Raw genomic sequence first — 18,523 nt, 5'->3', positions numbered from 1 at the left:
CAATACAAATAACTATTTCATTGCAGATGAAATGTTATTATTGTGGCACATATGTGCATGCATAGTTACATTGATCTTGTTTGTACCTGCTGATTCAGACTGTTCTCCCTGAATCCTTTGCAAGATACTTCCCCCCTCCTTTCTGCTGGCTGTAGTTACGCTGTTTCCACATGCAGTAACAATGTCCCCTTCCCCCTAAGAGCTGTGTATGTGTTTAAAATTGTGCACTGAACTATGATCATAGTCCAAGAATAAGTGCCATCTTAGTTGAGTTCAGGCCTGTGAAGCTTTTTAAAAACTGTAATAGAGCTAAAATGAATATTTTATAGTTTGGGATGGAACTTTTTTACCCCATACAAGTGAAAAAAATAGTTAAGTAATGTAGAAATGCTTGCCTGCAGAAGTATTTAGGATAACCTGTTCCTCTAAAAGGGTGGGTAGCAGTAACTCAAGTTCTTCAGAGCATGAGTCCTGGGTAAAACCAAATCACTACACTGAAAAATTTGATCTACCAGTGAACTTACAGGGTTGCCTGTTTTGAGCCTCCAGGCAAGTGTCTCATGTTTTACTTGTTCATGTGCTACTTCATTCACTATTCTGTGAGAAAAAACAACAACTTCCCTTTAGCTACTGTTTGACAGTACCCCCAGCTGCAGTCAGGTGTGTTGGGTCTATTCACCAGGAAAGATCCAGAAGGAAAGTATCCAGAGAGCTTTCCAAACAGAAATATTTCTCCATATCTAGAGCTCCTAGGAATGTTTGCAGTTTACATGAGTATGACTTCAAATAGCTCACACTTCTGAAACTTTATGTGGGCTGTACCAAAAAATTAGAGTTTATTGAGCTATTTTTAAGCTACAGAAACCTTTTAAAAATCCCAGCTGCCTTTTTTACAGAAGTTTGGATTAAAAGATGAGGATTCCTAGGAGCAAGGTTTCTCAAACAGCTGTGCAAGGCAAGTTCCTTGATCTGACTCATGAAAAGATAACTCTGTATGTAGCTACAAGACTTCAATCATTTACTAGCAGTCAGTGCAAAGACAGAAAAGAAACATGCCAAAGAGCAAATACACAGGTATACATTTTAATGGAAATCCTGTCCCTTTTGAAAGAAATCTGTTTTCAAACCCAAGGCAGAGTTCAACTTTCCTCTAGTCCTGAGACTAGAGCAAAAAAAAAAAACCCCGACAAAACCAATACAAAAGAAATCCTGGAGTCAGCAATTAAATTATGTGTGTCGCAGAACACTTCTAGCAGATACATCTTTCTTATGATACCCATGGACAGAAGGATCCGTTTTAATGCATGGGTTTTAGTCACTATCCTTCTGCTGACATCCCACAGGTAGTTTGGAAAGGAATCCTTCAAAGCTTATGTGCACTCTAAGATGAATATTCCTTGAATTTATGAGAATTGTGAGTACATCAGATGAAAAATGGGGATGGGAAAACAATAGACCATTTAGTGTTGTCCTGAAAAAACCCAGAAACTAGAGCATTACAGCACGTATTTGTTAGAGTCCAGATATTGAAAGGGTGCTCCAGTTGTCCCTGAGTGCTTGGGACCAAAGGCTAGGCCAACTTTTAGTAACGTGAGAACGATTAGAGGTGTTTTGACACAGGCAAACAGCAATCAGTAGGTTACATTCCTTCAGATGAAGAATGACCTCCCAGTCTTCACCTGTAAATACAGGATATGGGTGGGACAAGGCATTTTTACAGGCACCAGCAATTACTGAATTGGAAGTGTTTTAGATGAAGAATTCCATGCATTGTCTCAGCAGTACCGTGGGAAGTAGCTAACTTCTGGGACACAGTGAGCAAAGATGTTGAATCCACCCAACCAGCACTTACATGCAGCTCTCTGTTAGGGTCATGTTCCCCATCCTCAGGCAGTCCAGGAGATATGAAGTGACCTCATGTGAAACTGGTTTAGAGTTAGGTGAGGTTCTAATTAGGTCCAGATTAACACATAATTAATTAGGGATTATACTTAACCAAGACCACTGTCAAGCGACTCTTTCAATGCAAAGGCTTAAGAACCTCAGTAACTGGAAAGAGTAGCCTGGGGCAGCAGGGGACTGGTGACATAGGGAACTCAAACTGACCAGAGATTGCACATCTGGTGCTGAGGGAGGGAAAAGCACAAGAGAGTTTGCTAGGGTGAGATATTTATTAAAGATTGAATTCACAGGGACCGTAAGTTAAAGCAGCTACAAAATGTAAAACTACTAAAATTTTGGTAGCTGAAGAAACTTTTCTACCCCTAGTAATGAGGTAGAAGTTCTTCTGTGGAGATTTTAGATGATTGCAGATTTTGTTCATATTGGTGAAGTCAGAAATGGTTGTAAGGAGGGAGATTTGTTAATTTTTCTTCTTTGAAAAGAAGAAAGACTCAGAGCTACAGCACAGCAACACTTTCTGCTCTAGTGGTTTGTTACACAATACAGCTGATTTGTACTGATTACCTGCTGAATCTAATTGCAGTCAGCTTAATGACAACCCAGGCAGTAAAATAGATTAGAAAAAAATATAGCTGATGCAGCTGAAAAGTTCAGTAGGTATTTTCCAATGGGGACAGTTTCCTTTTGAGACTCCCACTTCCTTTCAGACATCAATCTTAATTGAATACCTAAACCACTGTTAATTAGATTGAAACCCCTATGACTTCTGTTCTTCTTACAATCTGGAAAATGAAGAGGATATGGATAATGTGTAAGAATTTTCTGCATTTCCAAATTTTTCTCTTCACTAATGTGGCAAGTTGAAAAACACTGTGTCCAGGAATTTATTTCACCATAAATGCACAAGCATGCTCACACTTGTTGATTTAGGTAACTGACCTTATTTAGTTCATTTGCTTATTATATTTGCATTCTTTTCTTTGCTGAAAGTTGCCAGTTTTTCCAGTATAAAACACTTCCAAGTGACCATTTATACATCTTCACTCCTTGCAGACAGTCAAATAATATTTAGGAAATAAACTGATTTTTTCCCCTGCTGCCAAGTGAACTGTGCACAACTAAAAATGTTCACGACCATGCTCAGCTGCCTCCCTTCTTGTTCCCTTACCCGCTTACACTTAGTTTGCTTCACTGATTTATTTCATATGGTTTATTTAAAGTTAGGGAAGTAGACAAAATAGAAAGCTATACTTGCCCTGCTCCAGTTGTGTTTTAGCTCTCCTTCAGCCCTTGCATTAGGACTCCACTAATCATAAACCTACTTCAATGCCTCTATTAATGACTCCTGTGGAAGGGAGAATCTCCTTCTTTATGAAAATTACCCACCTTGCCAGTTAAGACTCTGTTATTGCTCCCAGCTGAACATTTGGCTGTCCTAACCCATCCTGGTTTAAACCCACTGTACCCTTTCCACTGCTGTGTATCCCAGGCTGAGGATGAACTCCTTTGAGCAGACAGAACATCACAGTAATGATGGTATGAAAGAGAATTTTGTTGCATGTTAAGAGGGACACAAGCAGGCTATTTCTCTCTCCCATTTGCAGTCCCTCACAGCAGCATGATCTAGAGGTTCAAAAACTTTACTTAATTATGGCAAATGGTTGCCAGGTTAATTTTCTTCCCTGCAATGAGGTACTTCTCATGCGTACTGTGTTGTGTTTCATCTTAACAAACACTGAGGTATTTTTATCCTGTTCATAACAGCAAACATTTGTTCCTGCTGCTGATTTACATTTAACATGCCTAACCTTTTGATGTGTGTTCCACCCTAGACGCAGACTGCACAAACTAGGGGTGTCAAAGATTACCCAGGTTGATTTCTTACCTCGGGAGGTGGTGTCCTACTCCAAGGAGACGCAGACACCTCTGGCCACGCATCAGTCTGAAGGTAAGATTTATGGGGTCTTTTAAAAAAAACATTTCAATAGAAAATTCCCATCTGAGTTAAAGAATGTAATAAAAATAATAGTAAGTTATAACATAGCTGCTTATCATGTATTTTCTGCAAGACAGGTATTGTTTATGTGAATAATGGCTGTTCTGATCAGAATAATTATAAAAATCACTTTAAATGCAGGTGGAACCAAACTGCTTCTGACTTACAATGGGTTTGGTTTAGATAGCAGTTTAATGGGGACATTTTAAAAAATAAATCATTATGAATGTAATTAAAATTGTGCTTTATTCAATTTTTTTATGCTTTCTCAAGGAAGTTATAAATTCTGTGCTTTGTAAAGAGGCAGTGTTGGAAAGTTGCCCTCAGTTGTTTCTTCAGGGTAATTGTGTCCCCCTGCTGTAGGTGATGCTGAGGGAGAAGTTGCAGCTTAGCTCCATATAGTGAAAAAGGAGGTTTGCATACTTTAATGTGGAGCCTTTCTTTCTCTCTGCTGACCTCATGGTGGCATCTGTACTCGTGGAGCTGTTTGTTGTCTGTTTGGCTCTCTTGTTGATAAGTAAATACACAGAGTGGCAGGGAGCTGCTGATCTGCCAGGGTTGTACTGCAGCATGCTGATTGCAGGTCAGTGGTACCATTTAAACTGAATGCAGAACTGTGCATTAGCCTGATATTATATGTGCACTAGAACAAAATGGATAGAAGAGGAAAAACTCATAATAGTCTTGACCATAATTTTTGCTGTTAACAGTGAAGGAAAAACTCATAGCAGTCTTGACCATAATTTTTGCTGTTAACAATGAAGGAAAAACTCATAGCAGTCTTGACCATAATTTTTGCTGTTAACAATGAAGGATCAAAAAAAAGTTCAACAGCTGACTAATTTTCTGCAGAATATAGTGTATAACTTTACCAGGCTTCATTCAGAGAAGAAAAATACTCAGGTAGGTTCAGGAGGTGTGGTAGTGGTAAATCTGTCAAAATACAAGTTACTGTCAGGGAAAATGGAGTGATAAACGTAGCCAGCTTGCCTCTTTTTTTTTTTTTTTTTTTTTTTTTTTTTTTTTTTTTTTTTTTTTTTTTTTTCCTGCAACTGGATTACCAGGTCTGCCTTAGGAAGCAGAAATAGAAACCACTGAACTAGAATGCTCAGATTGTGCTTTTCTGGAGCCCAAGTTTACCCTGGTCACCTGTGGACTGAAATAGTGCCTTCAGACAGCCCTTTTGCTTGGATGGTGCTCCTTGAGCAGCGTGTCCAGAGAGCTTTGCCTGCTCGTAGGGAGAAGCTGTCTCCCTGGGTCATCTCTGCTTGCCTCTCTGTGGGCTGCTGAAGCCTCGAGAAAAATGGGGTTTGTGCCTGAGTCTTTGTCTTCTTTGCTTAAGACCAGTTATTGCTCAAGCCTGGAGCATTATGATGAATTCATTGTTAGATCAGATGGAGAGGGTGTCCTTCCTCTCTGACACATGGTCTTTATCCAGTGCAAGAACCTGTGGATATGGGGAGTTTAGGACATGGCTTTGTGTTTGCCTCCCTCAGACCTGTGACTCCAGCACTCATGAAGTGCTGGAGTCATAGCTCTGCATCTTCTTTCAGTAAGATCTTGCTTTTTGCCCAAGGAGCTCTTCAACTATTATAAAATCCTTTTTTTGCTAGACAAGAGGACAATCTCCTACTCTTCGAGGAGAAAACCCCAAACAGCTGTGTGATGCCATGGAGCCTGGCAGTCAGGACAATGAGCAGACAGGCAGTGTGGTGTGAATTGGTCCTCCCAGCATGGAGGAAAGTCACTTATTCCTCATTGGTGTGAAAGAAGATAAGAGCAAACAGAAAACACAATGCACTTTAAACTGCCTGGGCCAAAACTGTGATGGAAGAGGTCAAATATGTGGGTTTGGTGACTTGATTTGTATCTTTCCTACTCTCTGTCATCACAGCCAAGGAGAAAACATCAAAAATAGTGGTGTTTTACATATTGAAACACAGAGGAAATATCACCCTATCTCTTCCTTCTGAAGTGTGAGGGAGAGAAAGTGTAACTTCTATTTCCTTTCCAATCTGCTGCTGAGGAATTCTCTGCATACAACTTGGATATGATTATGGCTGTGCATCAGTAAAGGAGATTCAGGAAAGTTTGGTTATTCCATTGAGAGGCTATTTAATTAGAAATTCTCCAGGGGGTAAATAAGCACAGTGATTTTGGTCTCCCAGGTCTGATGGAAATGAATTCTCAGGTTTCTGATTTCCCAAGCCTCCTTATGAATGCTGAGTCCTTTATACTGTCAGTCTAAAGATGAACACCAGAGAGAGATTCCTCAGGAGACCAGCTTAGAGAAGCCTCTACAATGTTTCTATGTATTCATGTGATAAAATACAGCCATTATCTTATCAAGATAAATTGTTCAGCCATTACTATGGTTATGGGCTCAGTTATTTAGCATCTGAAGCCTTAGAGTTTGAGAATAGAGTACAAGAAACTTATTTACTTGAATGAGTCAGCATTTGGAATTCACTTTTCACTGCCTGCCTTAAATACTGGAGATGTCAAAATGCAGAATTTTAGGATGAGATCATCCCATCATTCCAGTTTGGAAGACAACAAATGAAGGGTACAGGTGGTTGGAAAGATGGGTGGAAAGAGGACTTTGACTCCATTCAGAGTTCTTCCAGCTTTTTCAAAATATCCTCATCAGGTTTCCTGCATTTGCTTCTCTAGAGAGCAAGGAACTCTGGGGTAATTTAAACCTACTGCAATTCTGGAGCTCAGAGGATATTCTGTCGTAATGGCTATTGCCCGCCAAACCTTCTAAAACTGGGAAAGGAAGGGTTCACCCTGGTAAGTCCATGTGGTGCCAGAGAGACAGATGCTATGTGCACTGAAGTCTCAGCTTGTCAGCTGCTAATTTTAGAAGAAATAGTGTGGCATTATTCTTCACTGTATAAAAAACAGATTAACTCTTCAGAGCAGGTAATTTGCTTTATTTTGGAGGAATAATGACATGTCATTTTCCCCACCAACTCTATTATTTAGGGAGATATGTATATGCATCATTCAATCCTTTGATCACAAGTACCTAATTCTTTTGCTTTATTTAGGTCACAGTCAGCTTCAGCCTTCTTTTTTTTTTTCCTTGCAGGATGACTTCAAAAATACACAGATCTTGGCTTTGGAGCCTAAGAAAAAAACATGCTTTTAGTTCCCCTCTCCTCCTGCTATAATTGAACTTGAATTCAGGTATTTGTAGGCATTGAGAGACATTTTAGTTGTGCTGATTTTCCATTCTGGAATCGATTAAGACCTAGATCATGCCAAATACTTATTGAGAGGCCTCTGGGACACTTCCTTCATTGTGCAGAGGCTCTCACATCACCTCAGGAGTGGCAGCCCCATGTAGCCTTCAATGGTTGAACCCTCCAAAGCACTGCAGACCTGCTATTTTTCTGGCTTTGCTGTCCAGTGTCAGGATTGTTGTTATTCCTCTTTTGTGAAGTAGAAACTACTTCATCAATAAAATGAGATGTTCTCACATTCTGGCTTGACAGACTCTCACTGCAAATAGCTTAGTCAGAAATGCAGTCCTGCAAGAGTAGGTCCTGTGTACAAGATCTGACTTTCTAAAACAATGGAAGTCATGGGCACTTCATCAGTTTATCATCTTCCACAGATGTTTGTTCATGGGGGGAAAACAAATGACCTGCCATACTCACCTCATGGGCAGGGCAACCTCGTCCTACATCACAAATAGAGCCCAGTTCTGGCAAAGGACACAATTGAGACCTGTGATCCATCTGTTTATCTGATGATTTTCAAACACTAAGGGTATTCTGACTATGAGAGTAAAAAATAAGCTTTCTACTCCATCTGGAAGTAGGCTGGAATGAAGTGGCAAAATGAAGGTGGAGCTCCAGAGGCTGGGTTGGGTCCTGCGTGTGTCTTCCAGTGTAATTCTCTGAACTAAGGTTTCTGAAAGTTTCCCTTTTTAAAGCAGTGAGGGAAGAGAGGGGCATTCTGCTCACAGTCAGGCTCATGAGACGCATGAGTTCAGGTATGTGTGTGGTACCAAATGTTAAGTGCCTACTGTAGAGTGAACCAAAATTCTCTAGGTGCCACTGATTGCATTGACTAGTTCTTCCCTGAAAAACTTGGTTAAGAGAGCACTTTATATAGCCATATTGATTTAGGTTTGCTGTTGTTGCGTGAAATGAGTATGTCCAAAAGAGTGATACACTGGCATCATGTGAGGCCTGTGGCTTGCTTCAAGTTTTGGTAATTGGATGAGATGTTATCTCTGACTAGGACTGACCAGCTCCAGTTCTGTGAAAGCAAGTCAGGCCTCTGGAATTTTTTCATTTCCATGATAAAATCCATGGATAAACTTATTTATGCTTCCATTGTCAAGGTCTGAGATTCCCAGATTTAATCAGTGATATCTGTCTCTGTACATGCTTTAGGACACTGTGCAGCAGAGCTCTAGCCCAGCAAACTCTGCCCCAGCCCTGCTGTGCCTTGCCTTGCCTGGCTGTAGCTCAGCTCTAGCTTTGTGAATGCACACTGTACTTTGGAAAGGCCAATCTCAGAACTGAGACCATACTTGAGCTTTTCATGGCAAATCTGGCTGGAGCTTGTGGATCAGAAGCTGGGGTTTAAGTTAAAGAGCTTAATTTGGCTTTTCCCTCCCAGAGAATTGTAAGCTCAGCTCCAGTCTGAAAAGGACAACTCTGGAACCAAGAACAGCTTTGAACACCTCATTTAATGGGAAATGCAGATGCACATTTGTGCATTACCATGCATGCAACATATGTGTCGGGATACATGATATTGTGTAATGGAAATTGGACATCACTAGGGGGAAAGCAAGGACTTTCTGTTGTAAACAAAGGGAGGTGCTGAAAAGCAAAACTAGGATAGAAATCACTATTGAAAGAGAAGATAACCTGAAGATGAATCAGTGTTAAAGGAGAGAGACTTTTTTAAAAGAGATAGAGCCTTAGGATTTGTACTGATGGACACTAATTTTGTAATAATGCATTGTCATTTGTAAAATATTATGCTCCATCCTAAGCGGTACCTGTATCACTAGGTGTTCCTAGTTAGCTATAAAAATCCAGTTTGCCTTTTCTTCTCAGACTGCAGTCCATCAGAGTTGTATCGTGGGTCTCAATAGGTGGCATAAGCACTCTGATTTGATTAAATCAACAAAGCTTAATTTGTACTGTTGTACCAGAGTGTACGAGATTGGATGAGACTGGAATGAAGCAGTGCAAAGACTTGAGGCATTGCATTGTGTAGAAGTCTTTCAGCAATTCGTCTTTCTTCCTGTCACAACTGCATCACCTTTTCTAAATAACAAGGTTTTCAAGGTGGATTTTTTTTTTTTTAATTTAAATGTGACATAAAAATCTTTCAAAGGCATTCAGGCAGCACCCTCTGGTGGCACAGTGGGGAAGCGCCGCGGCTGAGGAGAGCTGGCAGGGAGGGATGCGGGGGTGCGGGGATGAGGGGATGAGGGGATGAGGGGATGCGGGGATGAGGGGGTGCGGGGATGAGGGGATGGGGGGATGAGGGGGTGCGGGGATGAGGGGATGAGGGGATGAGGGGATGAGGGGATGCGGGGATGAGGGGATGCGGGGATGAGGGGGGGCGGGGATGAGGGGATGCGGGGATGAGGGGATGCGGGGATGAGGGGGTGCGGGGATGAGGGGATGAGGGGATGCGAAGATGCGAGGATGAGGGGATGCTGGAGTGACCTGCGGAAAAACACTCGCCTGATCTTTTGTCTGAGGGAAGAGCTATACTTAACAGAAGGCACTTGAGTTGTGTGATTGAGAGGTATGAATGCGTCTGAATGAATGAAGTGCTGATGAAGGAAGTGTGAGAAGAGACCAAGGCATTACACAGAAATTGGGGAGAAAATAGATATTATTTAGAAGTTATTAAAAGCCTTGGAAAATCAGTCATAGGTATTCAGGGCAATAATACACTCGTGAAATCAGGTGCAAACCCTTGTTATTGCCAATCCCTTTTTGAAGTACAATTAGTAAAGTACAATTATACTGTTAAGATACATATATTCCAGAACAGCCACAACAGGCAGCTACCAGGTGTGGTGGGTGTGTATTCTACTCCTAGCAAGCTACAGACTCTGGATGTATGCCTCTGAAGGCTTTCTTCACCACCTGGCTCAGGATAATTTTATGTGGTAGAGAATTAGAATAAGGACTTGGCTTTAGAAATTAGTTTCTCTGGTTTTTGTTGTGCAGAAAAAATTGATTTGACACTTGTAAGAATTTCTTCTTGGAGGAAGAATGAAGAGGCCACAGTCTGGTCATGGATGCTTTGGTGTTTGAGTGCAGAAAGACACATCAATTGTCTGTTCTCCTAAAATATGTAACAGGCTTGGGCTCAAACAGAATTTCTGCAAGTCTCAGTTCAGTTCTAAAAGGTGACTCAACAGTAAATCAATCAGCAGTCACTGCTTCAGTATTTGCTCCCATTCCCTGTTTCGTCTTTCCAGGTTTTCTCTAAAGACTTCTGAAACGGGGCTTTTCTCAAGATGGTTCTCAGATAATCTTATGCAGAGATCCCTTTTAATGCTAAACTGTTTTGAACAAGCAGATCTGACAATTTATTAAGCATCAGTAATTCTCAGGGAGTTATCTACTAAGAAGTGGTTTAACAGAGAGAAGATTGCCTCTGGTCACACACAGTTGGAGGTCTGAAGAAAGAGAACTCTTTAGAGATCTTGGGCGTTTTCTTGATCATGTAACTTGACTCTTTGCAGCTCCTCTGTAATCTCAACAAAATTTTGGGCAGGTCTCCTGAAAACCAGGCACATACACATAGGTGTTTCCTGCTCCAAAGTGTCCCTGACCTTCTGCAGACTCTGGTTGCTTTTGCACAAGGTATCTCTGCATTAAATGCAAGCCAAGAAAGTATATCTGGTTATTCTTTTTGAGGGTGGAGAGAGAACAACAGGCTTGTCACAGCTGAACTATGCCTCCTCTAAACCATTCAGGCAACAAAAGATGAGGAACAAACCGAAGTTGAACTGCCTTCCTGATGAAACAAGGAACCAGTTTTTGGCTTGTGCTGCCTTGGAAGGGAGGGTTGTGCAATTTTGTTCTGTGCATGGAAACAATACTGCTTCAGAGCTTTTGCAGCCATCTCATCTATACCATGCTATACCACCCCTCCTTGCCCCTTCTCGATCTTAATGGGTCGTCCTTGCTCTGTGCTTTTAAACATGTGGATCCCATCCTCTACCCAAGAGATGGGAAGCTCTTCTCTCCTAGAATAATCCAAAAAGCATTGTAGTCAGTCGCCTTGTGTGGAAACCAGCCTGCTCCTTTAGTTGCAGTGGGAAATAATGCAATTGAATGAGATCCTGGTACATCTGGTGTCGCTTGATGGAAAACAAGAGAGCTGATGTTAAGAGCCCTGACCTCAGGCTCCTTTAACTAGCTGCAAGTCATCTCACTGCGCCTTTGACCCATCTCTGTGTCCTGACATCTGAAACTAGCAGTGATCCATGAATTCAGAGAGAAGCCCTGTAACACCTGTATGCAAATTGAATTCTTTGTTGCCTGGAAATGAAAACCTTCCTCTAAGTCTTTCTTCTCTGGAAAAGATCCTGGCCATGTTTTACACACGAACAACTGCTGTATTGAGCTGATTTGTTAAATGTTCCCCTCAAGCAACAAAATATTTCTAAACTTATTTGCAAATATATGACTATTAGTATGTTGCAACTTCAACATGAGAACAAGGAAATTGTCCCATTAATGAACAGCACCATGATTTTCCCACTCAACAGTCAGTGGAATGACAGTGGCCAAATTTTTTCTATTTGCTGTTTTCTAGTATTCCAACTTATCACTTTATGTATAATTTCAGCAGTGTTTGAATATGCTTTCAGTTAGCAATGTGTATGCATATTACAGTGCCCAAATGAGAAGGTTTAGACCTGAAAATGTAAAAAGGGTGAAATTGGGGTTAACAGTGCTTCCAACAGAACAATAAAAACATGCCTTTTTGTTTTCCTGAGAAAAAAAGCATGCTTTTTCCTGCCATCCCTGTAATTCTTTCTTTAGACTAATGGCTGATGCCTATTCAGTATATACAAGAAAACTAATACCCAGCACCTTCTATTATGTATTTAGTAACCTTTGGCAAATTCTGCCTTTGTAACATGGACCAATCTCCACTAGAATTTAAGACAAGATTAAGAAAAAAGTGCATTGCAGAAGTAGCAGTTATTAATCCTCAGTGCTCTAATTAGCACTTAATCTTTCTAATCCTGTAAGTAGATACAAAATCAGGGCTGAAATAGACACAGGCCAGAATGTGGAAAGACCTTTATTAGTGGTGTTAAAAAGATGTACAGAAAACTGCTTGGTTATTTCACACTTCTCAATTTGATCCTTGGCACTTGGACTCTAAGAGATGAAAAAGATTCACGTGCCAAAATCCCCTCCTCTGTTTTAACCCACAGTACTAATGTACTGGGTCAAAAATTACGCAGCTGAAAATTCTCCTGTTCAGCACCTCTCTATCTTCAATTCTATAGCTGAGCCTCAGCCTAAGAAGCTGGCTAATTGTGCCCCTCTACAGCCTCCTTTAATTGGCTCATTTCCATAGGAGAGGCCACCTGCCTGGGATGGAGCAGTGTCAGCTGCTTGCCCTCAGACTAACTGGAGAGGGAGCCAAGTGGCTGGGCTGGGTAGAGTGAGGAATTTGGCACACCCCACATGACTGGCTGCCTTGAAGATGAATGGGGATGCACCCCAAGCTGGGGCTTTGTTCACCAGGTGTGTCCTCACATTCTGACCTGAGCACCTGGCCAGAGTCCTACAGTGGCACCCCAGGGCCCCCTTCTCCCTCCCAGGGGCTGCTCCAAGGTCATGTAAAGCCATGCTATATTTAGTATAATGGCAAACTGTAGACCTAATCTGTATGTAAGACTTGAGAATCCCTGCTCAAAATCAGTAGTAGCTGGATCCTTTCCAGAGGATCCTTTTGCTCACACACACCAAGAGTTACTCTGAAAACTGAAGAAAGGATCTGGATGAAGAAACCTTTAATGAAATGAATATGTCAGTGAAGTAAAAGTCTCAGCATGAATTCCCACTGGCCACTATTAATAGAAGATGGAATTCTCTTTTGCTGCAATACAATAGACTGTCTCCACAAATAATGTCACTTTTCAACCAGACCCTGGCTGTCAGTTGCCCATCTATCTTATTTAAAATAAACTTAGCATGTATTCACTCTGAGCCACAATTACCTCAGATGTATGTCCTAGCCATAAACCTCCAAACCAGCACTCTCTCTTCCTGCAAGCTAATATGCTACTTAAAGCACACAGCAAGTGAAAACATAATCGTTCTTTTTCTGAAACGTGTTGAGCTTGAACCACCAGGCTTCACACTTATTTTAAGTCTATAATTGCATGTTGTTGCTGTGGATACTACTTTTTTTCCTCACCCCAATTGTGTTGTGAAGTTTGCTACATCCAAGCTCAGTATGGGTTCAGCTCCTCTCTGCACCAAGCAGATCTGTGCACTTATGAATAGACTCACTGATCTCAGTTGCAGCTGCTGGGTTTTGAGGACTCTCTCAAAATTCACTGCTTGGTTTGGAGCTGAGCTTCTCTGAAGGTCTTGCCCCAGCTGTACAACTGGAGAAGTTTTTGAAATTTTAACCCTTAATCATGGTTGTTTCATATTTTCTTTTTTGTCATCTCCACTCAGATGTTCACTCTTCCTCTCCTAGACACCAATTACTCACCAACAACACACTCAAAAGAACCACTCATCTGCTGTGAAACACAGAAAGCACTGAAGATCTCGCTTGTGACTGTGATGCAGATTGCATCACAGATAATGTGCAGGTTGAAAACACAACATCTTACACAGTGAGATAGCACAAACTCCTCCTACATGTGTTTGACAGACTTCTTACCTGTGACATGAGACATGCTGGGATTCACATGGGGGGATAACTGAGGCCAAAAGAGTGGAACACAGTCTTGTGAGGGGGATATGGACCCTAGCCCAGACTGTCCTTCAGTCTGTACCCAAGTTTCCAGACCAGTGGAACTAGCTAATTTGGTCCAGATGTGAACTGGGTGTGCTGTAACATTCTCACAGTTCATACTGATCAGGAATGAGCATCTCTCATAATCTGCCTTTTCCTCTTTGCTAGACTGGGTATTGCAGAAAGCTCAGATTCAGGGTTTCCAAGTAGGCAGAGTTCCTAAAACTTAGGCATGTTGACATACATTTTAGGTATCTAAGAGCTGCTGTTTAAGCAAAGATATAATGAATTTACATCTGGTTCTCATTTGTACAATCATGAAAAGGTGTCTAGTGAACAGTGAGCTTCCATTTTCAAGAGTGTCTTGGACAGAGGGTGGAGTGTGCAGGCACAAGTGCACCATGACACTGTGCTTGGGGAACATCTGATCTGCCATTCCTAGCCTGTAACAGGATGGAGGCTGAGAGTGAACAGGAGATGAATCTGGTCTCTCTTTTCTCTTATTGTCTCTCTAGTTTATGGATGGAACTGTGTTTAAAAGTTGCAGATACATTTATATAGTTATTTAAGTATTTATTATTAATGTATTACTTAGCTGTATTATATCTAGATTTTCAGATACTTGTAAATAGACACACAAAGCTCACCGCTACAAAAGCTGACCACTACAAGATCTGACCACTTGCCAAGTGTTACCCTTGGGCTCAGAGCAATGCTGCAAATCTCAGGAGTCTTATCTTTGTCACAGTCTATGTGTGTAATTCAGAGCCAGTCACTAACTGAGTTACAATCAACACAGAGACATAGGCTCATCTCTTCATTTCCCCATAGCCAAGACCACTAAAACTTAAACATGAACTAAGTGAACTCACAACACCCTAATGTACTAGGATTTTTAGCTGTCACAGAGCTGTCTGATCTGGCAGCATGACTAGTGCTAGCACTCAAGCTAACTAGCTGCATCCTTGTTGAGATCCTTCAGTAGTTCAGTGCAATCACATGCAATAGCTCTACCTTGAGTGGCACGGCCTGTTTTTGTAAACTTTCCATACTCAAGAGTGAGACTGAACCTCTCAGACAGCAATTTACCCTATCTACTGTATTTATCATAACACTGGAAAGATTATCTTCTATTTGTGCCTTTCTCCATTGCTTGCAGGACTTAGCCAATACATTCAAATTATAACCTTCAGTTTTAGATGATTGAGTTTATGTAATTCCCATCATTTTGTGATGGGAATATGGGCAAGTGCCTTATGAGGTATTTTACTGTCATCCCCTGAAACAGTTTTGGAACTACTGTTACTGCTATTTCTTTTCTTGAGCTCCTTCATCTCTTAGCTGTTCCCCTCTGAAGATGCTTCTTGGGCTTCTGTGAAAGAAAAGTGAAAAAGCAGGCATTGTATTTTCCTCTGAAACCTATGTAATTGAGGGCAGCACTTTCCCAGCTGATAAAGGCAATAGAATAGAGAAAAAATAGAAAAATTACTTTGCTCTTTTATATCTTCTATTAAGCAGTGTTTTCATACTCTTCCGAGGACTTTATTGTGTAGACTCAATATCACATTTTATGTACTAACATTTATTTTGATACATCAGTCTAGTTTGTGTATTGTGTAGTTCCTCAAATGCATCTTTCTGTCCCATTTTGCTCAAAAGTTTTGCTATACAGTAAAGCCCATCAAATTCCTTCCCCCAAAGAGTGCTGAGCATTGAGTGGATACCTATCTAGATCTAGAAATTATAGCACCATGACTGTGAAATGGACAAAACCATGACTTTGTTTATGAGGTGTAGGATGGGGAATATGTGCTTTCATATCTTCTTGCATCACTTTCATCCTTATCACATAGGTTGTGGGACTGTTCATTTGGCTTGTGATATTTCATGTATTCGAGTGTCTTGAAGAAGCATAAAAAATGAATACCTAACACTTAGGTATTAGCTATGCAGCAGTGAGGATGTTTTCAGATCTAATTACTGAATTAGTTGGTACAAGTTTGTGATTATCCTTAGTGAATCTAGATTAGAAAAGGTTAGTAAAAGTACCTTTTCTGTTTCACAGTTCATCAGCTTGAGATAATTTAGTAACAAAGGCTCATGTTGCAATCAGGGAAAAGACTCCCACTGACTAAAATGGGACCTGGACTGGAACCAAATGAAGTGCTTGCCATGAGCTTAAATAGCTGACATTGTCAGTGACTCATGATGTGAAGCTTTTCAGTACATTGTAGAATCATTTTATTTGTATTTGATTAAATACAAAAGTATTTTTGCTAGGCTTTCCAGCTTTTAAAAACAGTCACAGAAGAGCTGGGCAATCAAATAGCTATCCTCTTTTACCCTGGTTAGCAGGCTTAATCCTGCAAATATTTATGCATGTTCTGTGCTCATCATTAGTCCTCTGACGTATTTGATTGTCTGATATCAGGCATGTATGTGTTTGCAAGAGGGGATCTGGTGCTGTAACTTTCATTTGTTGTGTCTGGTTTTGCTGATGGACTGCAAGTTCTGAAGGGCAGGAAATGTGTTTATCTTTCATACTTATCAGTACAGAATATAGAAAACATGTTATAAAGAAATGCTTATGATGAGAAATGTGTTGATATATCATAGAATAGCTTGGGTTGGAAGGGACTTTTCAATGTCATTTAATCCAACCTCCCTGCAATGAGAAATCTTCAATTAGATCAGATTAGAACCCTGTGCAACCAGACCTTGAATGGTTCCAGGGATGGGGCATCTGCCACCTCCGTGAGCAACCTGCACCAGTTTTATACAACTCTTGTTGTGAAAAAGCTTTTCCTTATATCTTTCAGTTTAAAGCTGTAGCCCCTTGTTTTATTGCAACAGGTCCTACTAAAGATATGTATTACATATACATATATGCATTTTAAGGGGAAAATATGCTTCTTCCCTATAGTACAGGTTAATTCACTTTGGCAACTGCTAAAAATGTGCATTTTATTATTAATACCTTTTATCAATCCAATAAACAATAGAAACAGCAACTCTGCTCCAGTGCTGGCCACATCTTGCAATGATTTATAAATGTCCCGTATTAAAAATAATACAGTTACTCAGACTTTTTCAAAAGGTCCCAGGGTAAGCAAATGCTTTTGTGTTATTATTAGTTTTGACAAACCTGATTGTGTGCTGGCCATTGTTAAAGGGTTCTATCTGCCTCCAAACACAGTGAGAGACAAAGAATTTTTAATGAATTTAATTAAAACTTTATGTGGTTTATGGTGTTCACCTCCAGCTGGTGTGCCATTCTTCTCTGTTGAATGAAGTTTCCTCTAATGCATAATGATGTGTTTTATAAGAGGGATGTTTGAACCCCCTTCCTAGTAGCCCTGAGGTAGTTTCCATGGTATGACACAGTGGTGAAGTTTTTAAAAGCAAGTCTCTTACACTTAAGTGAATTATTTATATGGTTAAATGCACAGGCATGGATGCATAGATATGAATCTTAAAATAAATTTAAGAAATTTTTTTTCCCCCTTGAAACAGTCCTTGTGGGCTAGCTTTTATGACCCATGCTGCCGAGCATTTGTCTGTACAAATGGCACACTGACATGAAAGGGTCTTGTTATTTGACTGCTTCTGTTGGGGGTAAAAGTTGAATGTGTTCTCCTTTGGTTAACACACTGACATCTGTACCAAGCACAAGGTCCTGATATTGATGAGCACTCCTAGTGCTGCTGTAATAAAAATGAACAATAACATGCAGATAGCCTCGTTAGCAAATGTTTCAGTGCATTTTATGAGACATGCTGAGACGCTGCAACAAGCTGGGTCATTCCCATGCCTGGTTAGAGTTAGTGGAATTTTAGTCTTCTGAATCTCTTGTGTGTTAGGGCTTTCACTCAGGGTCTCTACAAAGTGACCTCTGTCCTTTTCCTGCAAGCTGTCCATCAGTATTTCTTCAGTCGAGAAGAAAGCTCTTGCTAGAAGAGATAGGTTCTTCATTTGTTTTAAGCACTTACTTTTCCAAATCTTGAGTCTGGGTGTGGCCAGACTGAAACACAGAACTGTATTTTTGTGGTTCTTTGGATGGTGAGATCTCAGTTGTGCAAGAATCTTGAACAAGTTCCTCAGGGAAGGAATGAATGAAGCAAGATGTCTTGGACCAGAGGAACAGGACTTAGGAGCAACTCACATCTCTACAGGGTGTAGCATGATCCCTAGAGAAGTGTCTGCAGTGGAGGCTGCAGACTTCCAGCGGTTTTGCAGAGACTGGAAAACTGAGATGAATGTTGACAGGCAGCTTCATAAATAATGTGTCATGTTCTAATAGTTGTGAGGAATTGGATAGAAAACTGGTTACAAAATCACCCTGTACCAGCATCACCCTTTTATATCATTGATCAAATAACTGAGGCTGGGAGACTCTTTTATACAATCTCATGGGAAGGTGACTAAAAGAGAAGGCTTTCCAGGAGTATCAGTGCATCAGCTAGAAAACAAATAGTCAATGGTTACCTGGAGATGAGACTGTTCTCTTGGGAGGGGGATCTCAGTGTTGAATCCACCTGTGATCTTTGACAGTTTTCTAAGGTTTAGCCAATAGTAATAACAACAGTAAATCACCATATCTGTTTTTCCCCAAATGATGAAGAAACAAAATGA

At 40.7% G+C, this 18,523-nt stretch overlaps 1 protein-coding gene and 1 long non-coding RNA gene across 6 annotated transcripts in view; both read left to right on the top strand.

Moving 5' to 3' along the window:
- DYNC1I1 (dynein cytoplasmic 1 intermediate chain 1) overlaps positions 1-18,523 on the top strand; it is a 184,452-nt gene that overhangs the window by 38,845 nt on the left and 127,084 nt on the right. For all 5 annotated transcript variants that reach the window (XM_063411939.1, XM_063411930.1, XM_063411951.1 and 2 more), the window contains one exon: positions 3,735-3,850. In XM_063411939.1, the coding sequence (XP_063268009.1) occupies positions 3,735-3,850 (116 nt within the window). The remainder of the gene's footprint in view (positions 1-3,734; positions 3,851-18,523) is intronic.
- LOC134558283 (uncharacterized) lies at positions 3,864-7,384 on the top strand. The gene is made up of 2 exons (XR_010082329.1): positions 3,864-6,691; positions 6,993-7,384. It is a non-coding gene; the product is annotated as an uncharacterized LOC134558283 (long non-coding RNA).

The sequence above is a fragment of the Prinia subflava genome, chromosome 1 (assembly GCF_021018805.1).
Source record: "Prinia subflava isolate CZ2003 ecotype Zambia chromosome 1, Cam_Psub_1.2, whole genome shotgun sequence".
Taxonomy (NCBI): Eukaryota; Metazoa; Chordata; class Aves; order Passeriformes; family Cisticolidae; genus Prinia; species Prinia subflava.
The sequence above is the reverse complement of the archived record's forward strand: the minus strand, read 5'-3'. Positions and strand labels throughout refer to the sequence as shown.